The sequence below is a fragment of the Camelina sativa genome, chromosome 19, assembly GCF_030686135.1.
Source record: "Camelina sativa cultivar CO46 ecotype springtype chromosome 19, ASM3068613v1".
NCBI classification, from domain to species: Eukaryota; Viridiplantae; Streptophyta; class Magnoliopsida; order Brassicales; family Brassicaceae; genus Camelina; species Camelina sativa.
Window position 1 is genome coordinate 5,718,503 of NC_141898.1, and position 21,077 is coordinate 5,739,579.

The 21,077-nt window shown below is 37.2% G+C and overlaps 3 protein-coding genes and 1 pseudogene across 11 annotated transcripts; 2 read left to right on the forward strand and 2 right to left on the reverse strand.

Annotated features, from left to right (window-relative positions):
- Positions 1-58: 58 nt before the first annotated feature.
- Positions 59-8,633, forward strand: LOC104765070 (histone acetyltransferase HAC5). Of its 4 annotated transcripts, none has more exons than XM_010488734.3 (17): positions 59-533; positions 819-1,079; positions 1,183-1,297; positions 1,451-1,706; positions 1,820-2,263; positions 2,382-4,156; positions 4,326-4,622; positions 4,726-5,001; positions 5,297-5,425; positions 5,551-5,751; positions 5,839-5,981; positions 6,071-6,383; positions 6,527-6,666; positions 6,999-7,077; positions 7,164-7,550; positions 7,804-8,003; positions 8,098-8,633. In XM_010488734.3, the coding sequence occupies exons 2-17, from the start codon at positions 943-945 to the stop codon at positions 8,213-8,215; spliced, it is 5,010 nt and encodes a 1,669-aa protein (XP_010487036.2). In that variant the 5' UTR covers positions 59-533; positions 819-942; the 3' UTR covers positions 8,216-8,633. The 4 variants fall into 4 exon arrangements, with proteins under 4 accessions (XP_010487036.2, XP_010487038.2, XP_010487037.2 ...); XM_010488736.3 differs by having other exon boundaries at positions 231-533; positions 1,820-2,247; XM_010488735.3 differs by having other exon boundaries at positions 316-533; positions 1,199-1,297.
- A 2,082-nt stretch (positions 8,634-10,715) lies between these two features.
- On the forward strand, positions 10,716-12,935 carry LOC104765071 (exosome complex component RRP45A). Of its 4 annotated transcripts, XM_087502405.1 has the most exons (9): positions 10,777-10,839; positions 10,958-11,103; positions 11,230-11,334; positions 11,510-11,719; positions 11,799-11,894; positions 11,987-12,101; positions 12,214-12,294; positions 12,385-12,573; positions 12,666-12,935. In XM_087502405.1, exons 4-9 carry the CDS (start codon positions 11,553-11,555, stop codon positions 12,759-12,761), a joined length of 744 nt encoding a protein of 247 aa, XP_087358531.1. In that variant the 5' UTR covers positions 10,777-10,839; positions 10,958-11,103; positions 11,230-11,334; positions 11,510-11,552; the 3' UTR covers positions 12,762-12,935. The 4 variants fall into 4 exon arrangements, with proteins under 4 accessions (XP_010487039.3, XP_087358530.1, XP_087358531.1 ...); XM_010488737.3 differs by lacking the exon at positions 11,230-11,334 and having other exon boundaries at positions 10,716-10,839; XM_087502403.1 differs by lacking the exon at positions 10,777-10,839 and having other exon boundaries at positions 10,967-11,103; positions 11,230-11,266.
- LOC104765073 (uncharacterized) lies at positions 12,912-16,984 on the reverse strand. Of its 2 annotated transcripts, none has more exons than XM_010488740.3 (13): positions 16,579-16,984; positions 15,750-15,886; positions 15,593-15,659; positions 15,428-15,499; positions 15,233-15,346; positions 14,991-15,140; positions 14,762-14,905; positions 14,183-14,667; positions 13,993-14,092; positions 13,845-13,904; positions 13,661-13,753; positions 13,450-13,569; positions 12,912-13,349 (listed from the first exon to the last, which is right to left on the reverse strand). In XM_010488740.3, exons 2-13 carry the CDS (start codon positions 15,803-15,805, stop codon positions 13,029-13,031), a joined length of 1,782 nt encoding a protein of 593 aa, XP_010487042.1. In that variant the 5' UTR covers positions 15,806-15,886; positions 16,579-16,984; the 3' UTR covers positions 12,912-13,028. The 2 variants fall into 2 exon arrangements, with proteins under 2 accessions (XP_010487042.1, XP_087358528.1); XM_087502402.1 differs by having other exon boundaries at positions 14,762-14,913; positions 16,579-16,854.
- Positions 16,985-17,530: 546 nt separating this feature from the next.
- LOC104767474 (uncharacterized) lies at positions 17,531-20,213 on the reverse strand (annotated as a pseudogene). Its single transcript, XR_015591284.1, has 3 exons — positions 20,073-20,213; positions 18,050-19,632; positions 17,531-17,955 (listed from the first exon to the last, which is right to left on the reverse strand). The product of XR_015591284.1 is annotated as an uncharacterized LOC104767474 (transcript).
- Between the last annotated feature and the right edge of the window lie 864 nt (positions 20,214-21,077).

Below are 21,077 nucleotides of genomic sequence, written 5' to 3' on the forward strand. Positions count from 1 at the left end.
GGCCTTTTCTGGTTTTCTACTTTATTTTTTATTTTTTTATACACGATTGATTGACTTTGTGGATGAGAGAGAGAGAGATAACAAAAAAAAAATTCAAAGGCTTTCGGTCTGAAATATTTTTTTGATTGGGTAAAAAAAAGAAGCTCCGGGTGTTGTGTTCTGTCCGTTGGATTTCATATCTCCTTTTTCTTACTTAAGGAATAAGGTATTTTTTTTTTTTTTTGATTTCCATAATAAATAAATAAAATCAAGAATATTTTGGTCAGTAAAAAAAAAAAAGAAAGAAAGGAAGAAAAGAAAAATACGGATTTTTGCAACCCAAAAAAGGATATTTTGTATAAGCGCGTCATTATCCAAGGCGCACCGACCTTTTCCCCCTTCTCCGTCGTCCTTCTTCTTTTGTCTTTCGCCGTTTGTTTCCTTATTCGGTTATCTTAATTTTCCGGCGTTGATCCTCCCCTTCTCCGTCTTGTTATTGCGAATTGCCTTTCTTCAGATCCGAATTGCTGATTCCCCCCTCCCAATTATTTCAGGTTTAGGGTTTTTTTTCTTTTCTTGGGTTATCAATTGTATTGTTCCATTCATTAATTGGTTTCGATCTCGAGCTAGGGTTGGTGTTGAATTTACAATATCTTCCCAATATTTGATTCAATTTGATGGTTTCGCGAATCCGGGCTATTCGATTTATTGAATTATAAAAAAAAAAAAAAAAACTTGAGGTGTAATTGAAGAGTTTACGCGTTCTTTATGATTACATGATCATTCTCGAACTCAAATCTGTTTTTTTTTTTGTTTTTCTTTCCTTTTGCTAATTGTAGACTGTTAGCTAATGGTGGTCGTGGTGATGATCGTGTGTCTTTGATGGCGGGGCTTTTAGCTCCATTGTTTTGAGTGCATTTGCGTCCACATTCTTCTCAGCGTTTGAGCTCATATTGAGTGAGAATGGCTCAGGGGCAGAATAGGAATGTTCTTCAGCCAGGACAGATGCAGAATCCTGCTTCCAGTGTTTCTTCTCAGCCTAATAATGCCACCACATCTCGTGATAATCTCGGAGTACGGCAGGATGTGCTCAACAAAATGTAAGAATGTTCCTCTGTTTACTTTCGTTTTAATGGTTCCAACACTTCATTGTTATTCGCTAAAGAACCATCTCAATCGTGCATGATTTCTCATTCTCCCCAGCTACGCTTGGTTACAGCAGAGGCAGCCTTCAAAGACTGATGAGGCCTCCAAGGCTAAGTTATTTGAGATTGCCAAACGGTTAGAGCATGCAATGTTGAGAATGGCTAAGTCTAAGGTTCCTCCCGTTTTTTTAATCTTCCTCATTGCTTCAGTTTCTTAATTTTTTCCTAGCTAGTCGCAGTTTATACTTGGATTCCAGAAATCACTTGGAGATGCTTTAGTGTTGCACTGGTGGTCATTGTTCGTGATGGTAATTTTCTTTTCGCAGGACGACTACTTAGATTTTCGAAATTTTGAGCTTCGCGTGGAGTCTACTTTGAAACTACTAACTAGCCAGCGCCTCGCTAATCCTTCAAGCTCGGTCAGTACGATGGTTCAGACACCTGGGGTTTCGCATGGATGGGGTCAGAGTCATACGGCCACCCCTATGATGGATATGAGCACAGTCAATAGTAGTAGTAATCACTTATCAGATGCAACTAGCGAAACTGGAAGGCTATTGCCAAATAATCGCATGAACGGAGGTAATATCGGTCTTACCTTATGTTCCATTCTACTCTGTCCCTGTAAGTTTGACCACACAAACAGTCGAAGAGCCTGTCCTGATTCTTTTCTTCATTACACTTTACATCGACAGGTTCAATAAATAATGGTCGTCAGCAATTATCTGCAGTTGGCCAGATGATTCCTACTCCTGGATTTGACAATAGTGCTACTACTGGTGTATATCAGTCTCATCGAAATGAAGAATATTCTAGAGATTCTGGCAAGCTTATGGCTGCTGGCTCTGACTTTGGTAATCCATCTCAGCTGCAGAGGCAACGTCCTACTGGTTCAAATGACCGTATGCTTTACAACCTTGATCACCAGTTGGGAGGTGGTTTCAGGTCAAATCTTCACCAAAATAATTCTGGGATGACCAATGTTCCTCTAAATGCTGGTGTAGGGATGAGCGGGAACAATATACACCTTGCTACTGGGGCCAGGACTTCTGAAGGGGTCCTCAGTTCTACGAATTTTTCAACTTTATCCCAACCCTTACAGCAGCCTGTCGATCAGTTGCAGGTGTCACATGTGAACAGTAAATCTCTCTAATTTTCCTTTTATCTTATTCTTTTCAAATTTCAATGCTTCTCTTGATTGACGAGTAGGTTACTCATAGTGGTATGCTAATTGGAAGTTGCTTTCATCATGTGAAGGATACTCAATGAGCAGCGCTAATACTTTTGCGTCTGGGGATCTCTATGGAGTTGTAACATCATCTGGCTCAATGGAGACTCCTGTGGATATGAATTCAGTGAGCCTAAATCCTATGCGGAGAGTTGATGCTTCCTTCGGTAGTAACCAGTCAAGCCTGCAAGTAGTGGAAAACAATCCATTGCTAAAATCTCAACCATATCATCAGTTCGAGAATGGGAATTTCCAATCTTCCAATTCCAAAGATAATTTGGCTCAGGTGAGTCATCGACCATTAGAACATCAATTCAACCAACAAGCTCATCATGCTCAATACCAGCAACAAGAGCACTTAATGAACAATGAAGCTTATCGTCAATCTCAGCGAGATTCAAATTTAATTAGTCAAGTTAAGCATGAACCTCGCGTGGAACACTACAATGAAGCTTTTCAGATGCAGGCTATAAACAAAGTAGAACCATCCACGCTGCAAAACCAGTACAAGCAGAACGTTGTCAAAGACGAGTATGTTGGTGCTCAGAATGCACCGGTTTGTAGTAGCCAGCTAAAGATTTCTCCACCATTTTCACCACGAACTCAACAGACGCCGCAGATGTCACAATGGAAAGATTTGAGCAACCTCTCAGCTGGAGTGCAGCCAGTATCAGGTTTGGGTCAGTGGCATTCATCTTCGCAGAACGTGACACATATATCAAAAAATTCTAGTGAAGAGAGAGAACGTTTTGGGGTAAGATTTCCTATGCAGCATGAAGGAGCTAATAATAGTTCGTTTGTAAGAGAGTCTACAAACTGCCAGAATGTTGCTCCTAAAGGCACCTTGGAGGCTCCACATCTCCTAGAAGGAAGCAACGCCTTGAGTAAACAGCTGAATGGAGATAGTGGTCTAAGTTACAAAAATCAAAGGCGGTGGCTTTTGTTCCTGCTACATGTACGAAAATGCAATGCTGCAGAAGATAACTGTGAAAGCAAGTATTGTTTTACTACCAAAACGCTACTGAAACATATCAATGACTGCAAGTCCCCTGCTTGCGCATATCAATTTTGTCTTCAAACCCGAAAATTGATTCATCATTACAAGCACTGCAGGAATGAAGCATGCCCAGTCTGTGTTTTTGTCAAAAGCTTCAAGGAGAAACAAAAAGAAAAATTTACCTTCCTCCAAAGAGCTGAGCCTACCCCAGCTAGTTCAAACCATGGACCCAAGGAATCTTTTGAGTCTATGCGTACTTCTAATGGAAGAGACTCTAAAGCTGCGTTTGTTGTTGATGATTTGCAACCTGCTCCGAAGCGCCTGAAAGTAGAGAAACCCTCCCAATTTGCTTATCATGGCACACAGAGCATCCCAGCGACAACATCTGCTGGTGTAAGTGAAGGTCATTTTTCAATGGGTTCGCAAGAGAAGGATAGGCTACAAAGTGATGTTTGTAAAACGGTCAGAACAAATGTGCCTATGAATGCAGATAGTTCTGATTCTTCAAGGAGGCTTGTTCCAGTTTCACGTGAGCTGGAAAAGCCTGTTTGCAACGATACTCCCTTGGGAAGACGTGATGGTGGTGAATCTGCACTAGATGTTAAAAATGTTTTCTCAGAGCAAGAAAAACCAAAGCGTACAAACGAAATAAGCGCACCCAAAGAAGAGAAAGCGGAACAGTCTGTGGGTGTTGTATCTGTGTCTAATAACGGGAAGTCAAAGATCAAAGGAGTCTCACTGATTGAGCTGTTCACTCCAGAGCAAGTAGAGGAGCATATCCGTGGTCTTCGTCAATGGGTAGGCCAGGTAAGCTAACAAAGTTTTCAGTTTATCCTTCTTACTTTCTTTAGGTCTCTTTGGTGTTGTCGGAATTTTTCTATCACTTTATGCATACCTTTTCGTTGATAAATGAATTTGCACGTTGCCGGTAATAGTGGATAATGCTAGTTATTTTTTCTTTGTTATTTTATTTCAGAGTAAAACCAAGGCAGAAAAAAATAAAGCAATGGGACTCTCCATGTCTGAGAACTCTTGCCAGTTATGTGCTGTTGAGAGGCTTGCATTTGATCCAACACCTATTTACTGCACACCTTGTGGTGCACGTGTCAAGAGAAATGCTATGCACTATACGGTTGTGGTTGGTGAGTCACGGCATTATGTCTGCATTCCTTGTTACAACGAAGCGCGTGCAAACACTGTTTCTGTTGATGGAACTTCTGTGCCGAAGTCAAGGTTTGAAAAGAAGAAAAATGATGAAGAGGTTGAAGAATCGGTAAGCCTCTTCACTTACTGGAGTTCTGCAATTGCTTGATTGAATTACCCATATTATATTTAGATGATCTACTCTTTTTTTCTGAACCTATGATTCCGTGCAGTGGGTGCAGTGTGATAAATGTCAAGCATGGCAGCATCAAATCTGTGCTTTGTTCAACGGCCGTAGGAATCATGGGCAAGCAGAGTACACTTGCCCTAATTGCTATATACAAGAAGTGGAACAAGGAGAAAGGAAACCAGTATCGCAAAGTGTTATTCTGGGAGCAAATAGCTTGCCAGCCAGTACTCTTAGCAACCATTTAGAACAGCGGTTGTTCAAGAAATTGAAGCAGGAAAGACAGGAGAGGGCTAGACTTCAAGGAAAAAGCTATGAGGAGGTGATTATTAACTTTTCCGATAAATCTTGGGCTGATTTTCCTCTGCATCTCTGTTGTGACTGCTCCCGGGGTTTTTAAACACATTTAAAGATATGATGTTGATTTTTGATCGACATATCAAGTTGTGCTTACACACGGGAGTATGACAAACAGAAAGATACGAAATTAGCTAGTTTGTGGCCTCTATTGTTTGAAAATTAACCTATATGTTTGACGCCTTATTTCTTAGACTGCTCTTTCCTATAATAAAGCTAAGTAAGATAACAATCAAGTTTCCATTTTGTTGATATATCAGGTCCCCGGAGCCGACTCGCTTATTATCAGAGTTGTGGCATCTGTCGACAAAATACTAGAAGTAAAGCCACGTTTCCTTGACATTTTTCGAGAAGATAATTACTCATCAGAATTCCCTTATAAGTCTAAGGTACAGATTACATATGCTTGGTTCTTATTCCTGTCATGTTTTCTAATTATGCTGTCCTTCTACTACATGATATCCGTTAACCATCAGTTTTCGTACTAACAAACCTAAATCTTTCTTTCTTTCAGGCCGTTCTGTTGTTTCAAAAGATTGAAGGTGTTGAAGTATGCTTATTTGGCATGTACGTCCAGGAATTTGGAACAGATTCCGCGTCTCCCAATCAGCGACGGGTATACCTTTCCTATCTGGACTCAGTTAAGTACTTCAGACCTGACGTTAAAACAGTGTCTGGAGAATCCCTCCGTACGTTCGTATACCATGAAATTCTGGTGAGCCGCTTTCTTCTGATCCAAGTTGCTTTCAGGCACCTATGTTGCTGCACAAGTCTTATCAAGAGTGGCTTTTTTGGATTGCAGATTGGTTACCTTGATTACTGTAAGAAACGTGGGTTTTCAAGCTGCTATATATGGGCATGCCCTCCTCTTAAGGGTGAAGATTATATTCTATATTGCCATCCTGAAATTCAGAAAACGCCAAAGACTGACAAACTTAGGGAATGGTATGGAATACATATTTTCTTAATTTCTGTTTCTCACGTGTAAGAGAGAATATTACATCATTATATGATGCGTAATACTTCTTTTTCAGGTATTTAGCAATGCTAAAGAAAGCTTCCAAGGAAAAAGTGGTCGTTGAGTGTACAAACTTCTATGACCATTTTTTCGTCCAGTCTGGTGAATGTAGAGCTAAGGTAACAGCAGCAAGGTTGCCATATTTTGATGGCGACTACTGGCCAGGTGCCGCTGAGGATTTAATAGATCAAATGAGCCAAGAAGAGGATGGCAAAAAGTCTAACCGAAAATTAATGCCCAAAAAGGTCATATCGAAAAGAGCTCTAAAAGCAGTAGGTCAGTTGGACCTTTCTGTTAATGCCTCGAAGGATCTCCTGCTGATGCATAAAGTAACCTTTTATACTCTTCGTTCGTTAAAATTGTTACACTGATAATCTTGTGTTTTTTGTTTTTTTCTTTCTGTTCATGTTTTTGTTGAAGAAAGTGATAATATCTCGGTCGCCAACTTTTCATTTTTTTTTCTTCTCTGTAGCTGGGTGAGATCATTCTCCCAATGAAGGAAGATTTCATCATGGTTCATTTGCAACATTGTTGCAAACATTGTTGCACTCTCATGGTGTCTGGAAATCGTTGGATGTGCAACCAGTGTAAAAATTTCCAGATTTGTGACAAGTAAGTTTTACGTATTGGCTCGCTTAGTCGCTTTGTTTATTTCATACTTGTATAGTTTAATTAGATCAACTATATTGGGATTTTGGGTGCAATAGAAATTCAAAATCTCCAAAATACTGTTAAAATATCCAGCAAAATGAATAGTCTTCGCTGAACTAAAAATCAAATTCCAGTACGTGTGCTGGAGGGGGTGTCTAGTTTTATAATGGGAGCCAGTGTTATCTTTTATGCACTTGTCGTATTCTGAGTTTGGTAGGTTAGATCTGATAGCTGTGCCTGGGAGGTGTATATACATTCTTTGACTGCATCTCACAAGCTTTCTTTTACTACAGGTGTCATGAAGTGGAAGAGAACCGTGTGGAAAAGGAGAAACATCCCGTCAATCAGAAGGAGAAGCATGCACTCTATCCTGTAAGTTTCTACGGCGATAGAGCTCTAAGAAACTTGGTATCTTCTTCTTGGTGGGTTGGAAAATGATAAGGTTTTGGTCTCTGCAGGTTACCATTGATGACGTTCCTACTGTAATTAAGGACAATGATGACATCCTGGAGAGCGAATTCTTTGATACTAGGCAAGCTTTTCTGAGTCTTTGCCAAGGCAATCACTATCAGTATGACACACTAAGGCGGGCAAAACACTCTTCTATGATGATTCTCTATCATCTTCACAATCCAACCGTCCCTGCATTTGCAACGGCATGTGTCATCTGCCAGCAAGAACTTGAAACTGCTCAAGGTTGGCGTTGCGAAGTTTGCCCTGACTATGATGTTTGCAATGCTTGCTACTCAAAAGGCATCAACCATCCACATAGCCTCATTAGCCGTCCATCTGCGACAGATTCTGTTGTACAAAACACACAAACCAATCAAATGCAGGCTGCTCAGGTATTCCTTCTCATTCAATCTTTCAGATTTAGTCACAGAATTGATGTCCATATGCGTATTCTTGTTCATTATTATTCACTAATCAAGCTGAAAGAATAGATAGGCTCAACTCCTTGTAGGATTTATCAAAATTCCTTTCAAATATGGTGTAGCTAGAGAAGGGTCGGTTAACATATGTTTAGAAAATCGAGTTTGCATCCCTTGGCTTCTCTTTTCCTAATTGCTAAATACGGTTTGGCTTGTTGTACTGCAGTTGAGAGAGCTGTTGCTACACGTGATGACATGCGTTAGTAGCCAGTGCCAGTATCCAAGGTGTCGCATGACTAAGCTTCTCGTCAGGCATGGTCTTGCATGCAAGACCAGAGGTTGCCCACATTGCAAGAAAATGTGGGGCCTCTTCCGACTACATGCCCGAAACTGCAGAGATCCCCAGTGCAAAGTAGCCAAATGCAAGTACGTAATCTAAACAACTTGAAAGAAACTTGTCCTTGCGCAGTAGATATATTCTGCAAGAAGTTGATTTATCTATCTGACATTTGTTTTGCAGAGAATTGAGAGCTCATTTTAGTAGAAAGCAGCAACAAGCAGATTCAAGACGCAGAGCAGCGGTGATGGAGATGGTGCGGCAGAGAGCTGCTGATGCAACAGCCCCCACTCCTGACTGATGAACATATACATATTATTATTTTTCTATCAATGGGGTCAATGGTTCGTGTCATGTGTAAGGGTGCAAATGGCAGGCGAATCAAGAAAAAATGAGATATTTTTGGTAGACTAATTTGAAGATTCAAGAAGCCAGTTTAGGAGAGCTCATGAGAAAATGAGCAGATGCGTCAAGTGCTAATTTAGGTTTCACGAGGGAGGTACATAGATATTTTTTCTTACATTGTATTCTAAGGTATAGACATGTGTGCATATGTGAATTGTGATTTTGGCTATATTTTTTTGGTGATTCTTTTAATTGGAATCCTATTGAATTCGTCTCAGCTGAATTGGATCTTAATTTACTGTTTGATTCCTTCGTATTGTACATTGTAGATTTTTGGCAAAGCTATAAGCTAATAAATTCCTCATTGTCAACTACTAATATACTATGTAGAAGTGCAGAAATGCTAGTGAGAGAGTATAGTAGTTGCAGGTTTTCAGTTTTATATTCATGAGGTTATTTTTATTCACCATTATATTGTGAATTTGTGATCTTCTCGTTGCGGACCAAAACCGCAAGTTGTCTGTATTGAACCTTAATATCATTTTGTATTAAGAAAATGATACAGTCCTTGAATTAGAAGTGCGGGTTATATATTCAACTAGATAAGGTCCACATGATTAGAATTGTTAAAAAAAATAAATCCTAAATCTTAAATAATTTAAAAAAAAAAAAAAAATATTTCTTGAAGTAAATATTAAAATAATTTTAGATAGAGAAAAAATTATATTTGTATTTAAATTCATATATTTATTTATATTTTTATATTTTTAATATATATTATAACAATTATTATAATAATCTAAAGCTAAATTATATCCTACCAAAACTTTTGTCAAATACTCATCATTACAAATATTATTATTGTCAAATTTCAAAACCGTTTCACAACTTATTACAAAATATTTTACATACAAAGAATTCATCAAAGCAACATATAATTAGTAGCCACATACAATTACAATATGTTTTAATATTTTTATCACCACCTATAAAATGTCTTTTAAACGAATTAAACAAATTAAACAACTTTTATATTGCTTTATTTTCATTTTGGCATGATTATAGTTCTTATAATTATTAAAATTGTTTTGTGACATAGTTTCTTTAACCATGAATTTTTTTACTCCAAAAATATTTTAGATGAACAACTGGTGAAAATTATCTACTCGATTACAATGATTTTATGACCAACCCAATAAAAGTTGAGAAATTGAAACAAAGTTAATATAACATAATTAAAAAAAATTGAAAATTATAATCATGATAGTATATATAAGTCTTAGATAATTCAAATATATAAAATAGAAACTTTATAAACAATCCAAAACATGACATATGTCATAATCACGTTAAAGAATCGATGACATATTTACTCCTCAGAAGTATCACATTGTACCAAAATTATTTAGAACTATGACTTCGTCTCAAATATTCTTGAATCGTAAGTTCTCAACTTATTTCTACCCGAATCAAAAGTTCTTATATATTTCTCTATATATCTGGGTTTAAACGGTTTACTATCCAAATTCGATAGAAAACCACATAAATTCCGTTTGAAACCAACTTTAAAATGGTTTACTGTTCCAACTTCCGAAATTTCAAAATCGCTGCTATATTATTTGATCAACCAACTTTTGTTTCAGTACTGGAATCATTGACATTATCTAGAAGAGAAAACTCTAGATTTTGATCAAAAACATCAAGCACCGACTAATCTTCAAAACTTATAATGCTACTAACTATAGAATTACTTTTGGAACCTCCATTAGTGTTTCCATCCTCGATTAATTTAGCGGGCTTTATATATTTTAATTCCATTTTATTGCATCTGATAGCTTCCACTGAACAACCCGCATAAATGAAAGACCCACAATAGATCAGCAAAATTATATCAGAAAAAAAATCAAAGATCAAAGCTTTTGATATAAACATGTAAATTTTAGGTAGATATTGTTATTTTTTTTAGATTTGTTATTCACTATTTATTGATTAATAATAACATACATGCTTAATGAATTATTTTTTGGTTTATACATGTCAAAATCTAATTGAGAAAACATGTATAATATAATTATCGTACAATAAAATATATATTAGTTTTCTTAATTTTTTTTTTAATTTAGGAATTTTTATATATATCTAAACATGTAAATTTTATGTAGATTTAATATTATTATCTGATTTAGTTGTTTTGAAAATAATAATTTTTTGACACATGTCAAGATCTCATCAGTATACTTGACACGTGTCACGATCCTGTTAATGACTAACTTTGAAAACTCAACTTTATATAATAAGATTGAATGGAAGAAATGTAAACTACTGATTACTAAGTAAAATATCATTTGTTTATTAAGGATGTGCATTTGTTTAATCAAAAGAAAATTGAATGGTCTGGGTATTATCATTAAAAAAATACAAACGGGCTTTGGTGCAAAAGATTGAAAAGACGAGGGGTTAAATTGAAAATTCGATTGATCCAAATCAATCTCTCTTTCTCTCTCTATTCCTAAAAACCTCGCGCCACAAAACCCTAGCTTTCTCCTTCCCGCTGCTACTACTCGTTGAGGCTAACGGAAGGTTAGTTGTTTCTCTCCCCCTCGGATAGCTTCTTATTTTGATTCTACGCTTTGTATATTCTTCAAAGTTTTGATTTTTTTTTTTTTTTTGTTTGTCATTCTCAAATTCGTGTTGATAGCATTCAAGAATGGAGGGGAGGTTTGCTAATTTGTGGAGGTTGACTGTGAATGAGAGTAAATTCGTGGAATCTGCGTTGCAATCTGAGCTCAGAGTCGATGGTCGTGGCCTTTATGATTACCGCAAGCTTACTATCAAGTTTGGCAAGTTAGTTCTTTCACCTTTTCTCCTATATATATATATATATATTGGTGTTGTTTTGCTTCAAAGCTTCGATTTTTGTGATCTGTTTGAATGTATTTGCCTTGCTCCTTTGGTTTTTGGTCTTTTCAGTTTATGATTACCGCAAGCTTACTATCAAGTTTGGCAAGTTAGTTCTTACACTTCTCTCCTATATATATATTGGTGTTGTTTAGCCTGAAAGCTTCGATTTTTGTGGTATGTTTGAATGTATTTGCCTTGCTCCTTGTGATTTTATGCATTTGGTTTTGGGTCTCTTCAGTTTAAAACCTCTGTTAGAATGCATACCAGCTTATGCTTTTGTTTCCTTCCTTGTACTTTTGATTTCTCTGGTTTTTGTAATTTTGTTGTTAACTGTGTGAGTTTCTATTAGGGAATATGGTAGCTCAGAAGTTCAACTTGGCCAGACTCATGTAATGGGTTTTGTGACTGCTCAGCTAGTACAACCTTACAAAGACAGACCTAATGAAGGCTCCTTCTCTATTTTCACGGAATATTCTCCAATGGCTGATCCCTCGTTTGAGCCAGGTCATCCTGGCGAATCTGCTGTTGAGCTGGGCCGCATTATAGACCGTGCTCTAAGGTAAACTTCTCTTTTGGATTGATCTCTGTTGATGTTACAAACGAAAACTTTTGATGTGTCTTTGTGTTGGTGGTTGCAGAGAAAGCCGTGCAGTAGATACAGAGTCACTCTGTGTTCTAGCCGGAAAGCTTGTCTGGTCTGTTCGTATTGATCTTCACATTTTGGACAATGGAGGGTAGGTTTTATTGGCTGCATTTGTTCTTCATGTGAAGGTTCTTGTTGTAACAATGATCTTTTATGTGTATTTTGTTGCTCACTCTCTTACAGGAACTTGGTTGATGCTGCAAATATCGCTGCTTTAGCTGCACTCATGACATATAGGAGACCTGATTGCACTGTAGGAGGGGAGAGCAGTCAAGAAGTGATCATACATCCACCCGAGGTTAGTCATTCAAATTTTTCAGTTTAGTTGATGAACTTGTAAGAACTTGATAACTAGAGACAAGGAGGTTCTCAACTTCAACTGTTTGTTTTCTTTTTGGTCCCTTTCACAGGAAAGGGAACCACTTCCATTGATAATACATCATCTCCCAATAGCCTTCACATTTGGATTTTTTAATAAAGGCTCCATCTTGGTAATAGAATTGATTTTTTAATAGATAATTTAGTTTATTACTTTTTTTCTTTTTTTCATGAGATAAGAAGTGTGTTGTGTTCTTATGCAGGTGATGGACCCAACTTATGTTGAAGAAGCTGTTATGTGTGGGAGAATGACTGTGACAGTTAATGCCAATGGCGATATTTGCGCAATCCAAAAACCGGGAGAAGAAGGCGTGAACCAGAGTGTAGTCCTTCATTGCCTGCGTCTTGCATCTTCAAGAGCTGCTGCAACAACAAAGATTATTAGAGAAGCAGTAGGGTTTCATTATCCAGAGCGTTTTCCTTTTGGATCGATTTCTTTTGATTTAAGGATTCGATTTTGTTGTGCTTTGTTTTCATGGTGTAGGTTGAAGCATACAACCGTGAGAGGAGCTCACAGAAGGTGAAGCGACATCATACTTTGGCGAAGTCTGAAGTTTCTGGACCTATTGTAGTTGTTTAGGAAGAGACAACAACAAAAGAAGTCCTCAGGTCAGGAAAAAGCTGCAGAGATACATTTTTGGTTATGGCTGTGGTGGTTGATTGTAACTTTTTGGCGGTAAAGATTTTAGTTGTAGATGTCAGATGAGCAACACTTGTAGAAACGTTGATATGATCAAAATGACAGTTTTCAAAATGTCATTACGTTGATTATGAACAGCTACCTCCTGCTGTTCATTCTTATGAAGTCGGTTAAAGCTTTTTACAAATGACAGTTTTCAAAATGTAATTACAACGAGATGTTGTTGTCGGGGAGAAACAGGTATCTGAAACGAGAATCAAAGGGTAGTATTCCGCAGTTACGTGAGGCGAGAAGGCTTTGCCTTCTCTGAGAGATGCATTGCTCCACAAAAGCCGCTTGATGCGGAGGAAGGTACCTCGATATCCAGACCCCCAAGTTCGAATCCTCCACCAAACTCTTGGCGTAACACTGGAGCATTTTGGGTACTAAGAGCTTCCCTTTGCTACTCAGTCCTACAGATGCTTGTATAAAGTCCCTTTGAGCTTCTAGTAGCTCTTCCTTCACTCCTTTCGCTGTGTAGATCCTCACCTGCAACAAAAGATAAAAGTCTCCAATCTTTAGACTTCACATTATACACTCTGTCACTCTGACGTCAAAAGAGGAGACATATAGTTCGTTAGTTAGTTACCGCAGGGGATGAGTACATTCCACAGCTTAGAGCAAAGACGAGAAGAGGTTCATGTGTATCAATGCTTGCCCTGCTCTGTTCTTCTGACACTTTCATCTTGTGGATGGCAAGAAGCAGAGCCTACATCAGAAAGCAAAGTAAATTGTTTAACTGATTCTGTAAGAGGAGAACAAAAAAGCCCCGAAGATGAAGCTGGGTTCAAAGCTCATACAATTTGTGGCCTGTGCATAGGCGGTTTCATCTTCAGTATCACATATTCCATTGCCGCTGCAGTATATGAGTGCCCTCCAACTGTATAGGCCGCCTGTAGAGCCAGCACAAAGGAATAAAGTTAGGCAAGAAAGAAATGATACGGATGAGAAGATCAGAACAAAACTTATGTCAACTGATATAACCTTTTGCATCAATGAGAAAAGCTTCAGGTCGCTTTTTGGGACACCATAAGCCAAATACGCCTACGTACATATAAAAGACCATAACTCTCATAAGCATTCATTTCATTAACAATGGTTCTTGATAAGAAGAGGGCAGAAAGAGACTAACATGCATAATCAACGCATTGTAAAGGTTAATCCAGAAAGCTAGCTTCTCGTTGCAGCTTAGATGAATAGGGTTTACTCTAGCCAATTGCTCCACCAGTGTCCTATTCACAGAATCAGCCAAGTTCATGTATTTGAGTCTTAACAGTTAAATCATATTTGACAAAACCCATAAAAGGAAACTCTATTATTACCTGAACTTCCTCAATGCTCCAGAAGCATATTCCAGCTGTTTCTTCCCAACAGACATCCAAGAAACCTCGGATGCCAAACTATAGTTTCCAATCTCCGCCCAGCTTAACTTCCCACGAACTCTATAAGGATCAAAGACATCTCCCGTGGCCAAAACATTGGCGTTATTTTGGATATCTATTTGGGGGCTTTGCACCCATGATGAGATCATTGAACGTTCTGTTGAAGGACACCAGGACGCTGAGCTTGATAGATGCCCGCGAGGTGATACCGGTGAGAGTTGGCTCTCGTTTGAGGATGCTTTTGAGGTTACTTTCGGATCAGCCAGAGACATGAAGATATTCTTCATACATCTCACCATTTCTTCAGACAATAGATTAGGATGATCCCACAGGTACTTTGGTGGCATTCCTCGAGTTAGTTTCTTCGCATTTGTCTTTCTCATTATCCTCTTTTCAAGGAAGTCATTACTTGGGTCCAATGTTTTCTGGATTAGTAAGTGCAAAAATGTCAGATACTAAGTGATAGACAGAACCAACCTAAAGGTATCCAGGAAAAGAAGAATATCACTATGTCAGTACCTCAAAAATTGATTCTGCTGGAGATGATTCAGATGAAGATTCTTGGTTTTGGGCGGTCTGGTCTTGACATGGACTACTGTTTTCTGCTGATTGATGGAATTCGGAATCTGAATGATTCAAATATCTTAAGGAAGAGGAAGGATTCTGCATAACTAAGACATAGTTAAACACTAACAAAGATTACAAAGAAAATAAAACAGTGATGAATTAAAAAAAGTGAGATACATACTGGTGGAGAAGCCGAATGTGTCAAATGGTATTCTGCGAGTCTCCTCTCATTTCGTTCTTGGCTAAGTTGGAAATTTAGTGACATCATTTCTTGCTCGAGCTTCGTGACTGCAGTCTCTAGTGTAACTATATTGCAGAAAAGTTCCTGAGCCTGCCCAATTTTCATAATCATCAGTGAAAAACAAAACGGTAGTTTTCAAAATGCAATCACAATGACAATAGCATGAGTTTGAAGGTACACACAGGATGTGGAACACTAGAAGAAGGAGATAACTCCCATGGATCTTTCTCCATGACGCTTTCTAAAAAGGTATGCAAATCTATTTCTTCTTGGAGTTGCAGTTGCAATCTTTTTACCTGTAACAATAAAAACTCTTTCAGCACTATGAACATTCTACATATAATCACCACTGCTCTTATTGAGTTCAGGAAGCTCACATCCTCTTCAAGTTGAAATCTATATGGAAAAGATTCACCACTTGTAGATTCTTGGCAAGTTTCTTCTATGCCCTGAACAAATTAAGTAAGCAAGCTCTTATTATATTTTCAAGAACTTCAACAGTAAGTTTCTGAATATAATAAATTCAATGTACATGTTCATACCTCTGGCATGGTTACTGTACCCTGGGATTTCTTTATAGGATTCGAACGTCTGAGAAATGGATTGGATCTGATGAAAAAATTAAGCCAACTAGTAAGGAGATGCAAAAAACAAAATCCAGGAGTTGTAGAAAGAAGAAGAAGAAATGGTAATACTTACTTAGATTTCAAAACTTGAGAGTCATACATCCTCTGGAGTTTGGCAGTTAATACCATAAAAACCAAATGATGAAGTTCTCCAAACAAATGTACTTCAGCTTCTTCTCTCAAGTACAAAAGAGTTAAATTACAAAGTCCCTGCACAAATCAGATTCACATAATAAATGAGATAAGATAACATTTAGAGGCAAAGACCAATATTGCTGTCTACTAAGCACAAGACATTAAACAAATTTTGGAGGTTGACAATGGCACATGGAGTCGAGTCCAAGTACAAGAGGAAGAGGCAAGAGAAGACACTGTTACACCTGTGAACATCTAATAACGACAAATCTAATTATAATTATACAAAATAAGCGCAGCAACATGTCCTTTTCAAAAACGACCAGACAGCAAAACCAGTCCACATGGTCAAAATTTCACATTGAAAGGTTTTGACAGGTTAATCAGTTAGTGGTTCCGGACAACACAATGGACCAGCTGAAAAACAAGAAGATGCAATTCTAAATTTGTTGGCGAATGTGTGTCATCAAAAGATTGAATTTCATGTAGTGATTTGACTTAAAGCTAAGATAATTCAACCATACAAATTTGATGAAAGGAGAAGAGATAAAAGAAAGAAGAAGCTAAAGACTCCTATCCCTAAAAGACAGATCAAGTGGTCTCTGAAATAAACAAATCTTTCTAATTGACTTCAACAAAAGAATGAATATACCAAAATCATTGGGTCAGGAACAGATATAAAAAAAGATTGAAACTTTATATAATTCTGCAACGAAAAAGTTGGAAACAAAGAGAAAGAGATATGAGCAGTGAGGACAAAAGCAAACCTTTTTTTTTCTAGTACTTGCAATGACTGAAAGAGAACATTCAAGAAAGAATCTGAGAGAGATAGAGAAGATGAAGAAGATTTATGTGGATTCGGTAACCCTCTAGACTTCTTCTGCTAGATTCTCTCCCCCAAAGAAAAAATCTTAAACTCTCTGCCTTATTAAGAGTACAAAGAGCAGAGACGGAACCCTCTTTATTTATTTACCAAACTTAGAAAAAGTTTCTCAATTTGAAATTCAAAAAACTTCTCAAATGTGTGTCAGCATTTAATGCTTAACTAGAAAAAGACTCTATTTTTATTCATTTATAATTATTATCCAATTATTGTTATTATTAAAAAACAATAATAATGAGTTAGGAATTGGGGCAGAAGTACAAGACAAAGATACAGTCGAACAGAACAGTGGAGAATCTGTAACACTAGTTTCAATTTACACGGGCACTTAGATTTTGACGTCTTTTTCTCCCAAAAACAAAATTGGATATTTCAAAAGTATATTAAAAATCTTAAAAGGAGAGAAGCAAAAGAACCAAACTCGTGTAGCATCAAGCACCCCATTATCACATGCAAGCAAGCGATATATAACGCATGTTTATACAATTTTTTTTTTGTCGCTTTCTAGTCAGAGCTTAGTGGACTGGAGCCTGATTCCTTTTTTTGAGTTTTTGTTTTCTTTGTTGACAATTTGATATTTCTATGTATTATTATTTTTAACAATTTAATATTCGAAAATTTTGAAAAACCAAACGAGTTATAAAATTTTTAAAAAGAAAACCACTTTCCCAGAAAATCATGGTGTTATTATGTGTTGAAATAATTGTGTTGTGTACTCATCACGAGTTTTTTGTTTGTCTTTTAATCTGTTTAGATTCTTGCGTATTTTTCTCTAAATTTTTTCACTTTTGAACTGATACTTCGTTTAAAGGAAATAGAGATAAATAGACAAATAATGATGCAAATACATACTTCATATCCAAATAAATAAAAGTTGATTATAGTCGATTCAGTAGCATTATTAGGTTTGGCTTTGCATCTTTGTATATATGAAGATGCTAAATGAACTTAAAAAGGTGCTTTGATCCAATGATTAAATGTCTAAAGCTTGTGATCATGATGAAGTACTCACAACTCTTCATTGCTCATCTTCAGTTACTCTGGTTTTGCCAGGTTTGTAGATGGAGATTGTAATGAACAAACGCCAATTTTTCCAGACGCTTTTTATCATAGTGGCTCATCCATTCAGCGGCCAATAGCTTCTCTGCTAAGCTTCTTTTCAGTTTGTACTTTGAAGCTCCTTCACATGTCTGACTCAGAATCTTAATGGCAAAACTCTGCAGCTCTGGGTGTTGGCTCCCGTTTTTAGTCCACCATTCAACTGCAACGAGATTCAAAACAAAAACAAAATCAAATGTATATATGCAAGCAAACAGAACAAGTATTTCAAAAATTCAAGAAAATAATTGACTCACTTGGAGATATTCCAGAGATCTGATCAGCTTGACTTGCCTCCTTATAGCAAGATTGACCGAATCTGTACATATTAATCTGTTTGGAAATTATTACTTCCTGGCGAAGTTCTCTATCCATGTGAGCCAGCGAGAGGACAAGACCGGTGCATACATCTCGACCAAAATGGAAATGACCTGAGTAGTAAGACGTTGGATTGAGAAAGTAACCAGTAGCATGAAGAGGGTTGCCAAAGTGATGGCACCAGACATCATCCATAACATCCCATACCGGCTTGTAAAACTCTTTCTTCTTCTGGAAATTACATGCGGTGCTCACCTTGATGCTCTTTATAATGTCATAGATATATCCAACGTGCTTGTTCTTGGCAGTTGCAAACAGACGCACGCCATGAACAAGAGCAGATGTACCTCTCACAGATATTCCAACAGCTTCCCAAAAGTAGGAATTATTCACCAAACTGGAAACTGCTACGGTGCACTCTTCTTTCTTCCAATCAGAAGAAGCAAACATTCCTGCCATCATCGCCCTGAACATGTTCTCTACAGTTAGATAAGGCGTAACAAACTCAAACCCGGAGGCAAGTGCAGTTGCGTAGACTCCATGACTGTGAGCTCTGAAGATTTTCAGAAGCGAGGGTTTGTTATTGATGAACTCCTGAATGATATTGACCTTGTCAAGTATGTCTCCAAAGGAATACAATTTCCCAATCTCCAACAGCATAAGCTCGATGCAATGAGATAGGCTCACTGTCCAGAAAAGTTTCATGTCTTGAGCACCAAGTAGCTTGTTTAGGTCACCAACCCAACCAGTGGTCGAACATGCAACAATCTGAATCACATTGTTCACCCCAAATTCCTCAACGATCCCCTTTACTAGCGATTTTAAGGCAGTGACATTGGTTCTGATACCCGAAACATCATAGGATTTCAGATAGACTGGCCCAGCTGGACAGTCAGCAACGAAAGAAACCAGATCTCGGCCTCTCTGGTCGATCCAATCATCCAACAGGATGCTGCACCCGGTGATCTCCCATGAATCTTTAATCTCCTTCACCCGATCTTGCACTTCCTTCAATGCTTCTTGAAGCATCCAGCCTTTTAAATCACGAGAGTCAGGGATCTTTATCCACATCTTATTCCTACCACCAGCTACTGCCATCATCGTTATTATCATCTCTTTGAAATTTGTTGACTCCGCAGCTGAGAAGTCGAGACCGTTTTCATAAAAGAACCGAGCAACGCACCTTTGGAATTGTTTGTTAGCTTCCACAGCTGCTTTCATGTCCTTAGAAGCAAGACTTTTTTTGGGTCTTCCGGGCAAACCACGACCACTCCTTGATCGCATCTTCATAATCATCGTAAAAAACGCCACTTTTAATTGAAGTATGAACTACTCGGCAGTGGGTTACGTCTTTACCTACATTAGCCAAATGTTCTTTGAGACGAAAAAAGTTACTCATTCTCTTTCCACAGTGCATGCACTCAACACGAGTTCTCCCCTCCACCCAAATTCCATGCTCATGAACATTCATGACGGTACCAGCCATTTAAAGATTCACTTAACGCAGAAAGAAATGAACCAGCTGCACCAATATCCAAAATATTTGAATGGCTTTAGTTTCACAGAGAATTACTCAACTTGATCTCAGAGTAAATGAAACAAATACATGTCGATCGACTAGCTAAGAGAAGAAAAAAAAAAACCCTAAACTTTAAATCCAACAAATGACGACAGATTAAACCGACCATATATAACGTTCACACAACCAGCAAACGAGTCAAACGAAATGGATCAGACCATATATATAACTTTATCCTAAGTAGTATCGAAATTTGTTTTTGTTTTTTCTTTTTTGGGTTTTTTTTTTAAGAATTATCGAAATTGTTCATCATCATGAGTTACGTCCATGGGTGGGTGACACACAAGATCAAAAAGCAAACAAGGTTTTATTCAAGAACCGGGAAGAGAGATTACAAAAAACAAATAAACAGACTCATTGATGTTGACGAGAGAGTGAATTACCTGAGTGGATTTGTCAAAAGGGAGCGTAAGCCTCAGAGAGACCACCGAGACTAGGAGGAGTGATCGAAGTCACAAACTCTTCGTTGGGAGAGAGAAAGAGGTGGATTTGTTTTTGACACCGTAAATAATTGTGTGTACATGAGACCATTAGCCTATTTGTTGGATATTTTAAACATCAGCATTAGTCTCTCTTTCATTAGTCAAAAAAAGATAAGAAATCTATTAAATAGGCTTTAAAAGGAAAGTAACTTAATTTCTTATTTTTAAGCTTTAACTAAGATAATTTCTCGTGTATGTTACCGTATGTAATTTTTATACTTACTAATGTTGAATACATTATATTGGCCACTAATCTCTCTCTGATTAGTAAAAATAAAAGGGTAATAAATGTATTTGTTAGACTTCTAACGAAAATTAGAAAATGTATTTGTTAGATGTCCAAATTCATGACAATTAGAATTTTAGTTCGGTGGGAAAGATATCAAAAATAATTTTTTTACTTTCAAATTTTTAAATTAGATAATTTCCCGCGGTGTATGCGTGTATTGTACGGCAAGTTATCTTTACACTCTAAAGTAATGTTGTATGCCATATATTGAACATTAGTTTCTCTTTATTAAACAAAAAAAATAACGGAAAGTAAATATTTTATCTTTAAATTTTCAATTAGGTAATTTCCCGCGTGCTATGCGTGTATTTTACTGTAGGTTATTTTACACTTTGAAGTGTTGTATTATGCAAAGATAACATTTTTTTTTGCTTTTAACATACATTAAGTTTAAGGTTATAGATAAAAATGTGATCTAAGATTTTTTTTTTACCTATAACCTTAAAAATATATATTTATGGTTGCTATATATCCAGGTAGATAAAAAAACTTATAGATAAAAATGTGATTTAAGGTTAACTGGGATAAATATTTTTGATTATACGCGGAAGAAGTAAATTTGAGTTTGAAAATGAATGATTTGTTTTCACTCAGTAAATAGTTACATTTGAAAGTAG

Bases quoted from the DNA above. Each gene is read 5' to 3' on its own strand.
- LOC104765070 (XM_010488734.3), top strand. From the start codon at position 943: ATGGCTCAGGGGCAGAATAGGAATGTTCTTCAGCCAGGACAGATGCAG. The intron at 5,752-5,838 runs GTGAGCCGCTTT...TTTGGATTGCAG, and splicing joins TCGTATACCATGAAATTCTG to ATTGGTTACCTTGATTACTG. The intron at 7,078-7,163 runs GTAAGTTTCTAC...TGGTCTCTGCAG, and splicing joins AGAAGCATGCACTCTATCCT to GTTACCATTGATGACGTTCC.
- LOC104765071 (XM_010488737.3), top strand. From the start codon at position 10,967: ATGGAGGGGAGGTTTGCTAATTTGTGGAGGTTGACTGTGAATGAGAGT. The intron at 11,104-11,509 runs GTTAGTTCTTTC...AGTTTCTATTAG, and splicing joins CTTACTATCAAGTTTGGCAA to GGAATATGGTAGCTCAGAAG. The intron at 12,295-12,384 runs GTAATAGAATTG...GTTCTTATGCAG, and splicing joins TTAATAAAGGCTCCATCTTG to GTGATGGACCCAACTTATGT.
- LOC104765073 (XM_010488740.3), bottom strand. From the start codon at position 15,805: ATGGTATTAACTGCCAAACTCCAGAGGATGTATGACTCTCAAGTTTTG. The intron at 15,660-15,749 runs GTAAGTATTACC...TTTTTTCATCAG, and splicing joins TCTCAAGTTTTGAAATCTAA to ATCCAATCCATTTCTCAGAC. The intron at 13,905-13,992 runs GTTAGTCTCTTT...ATATGTACGTAG, and splicing joins ACAATGCGTTGATTATGCAT to GCGTATTTGGCTTATGGTGT.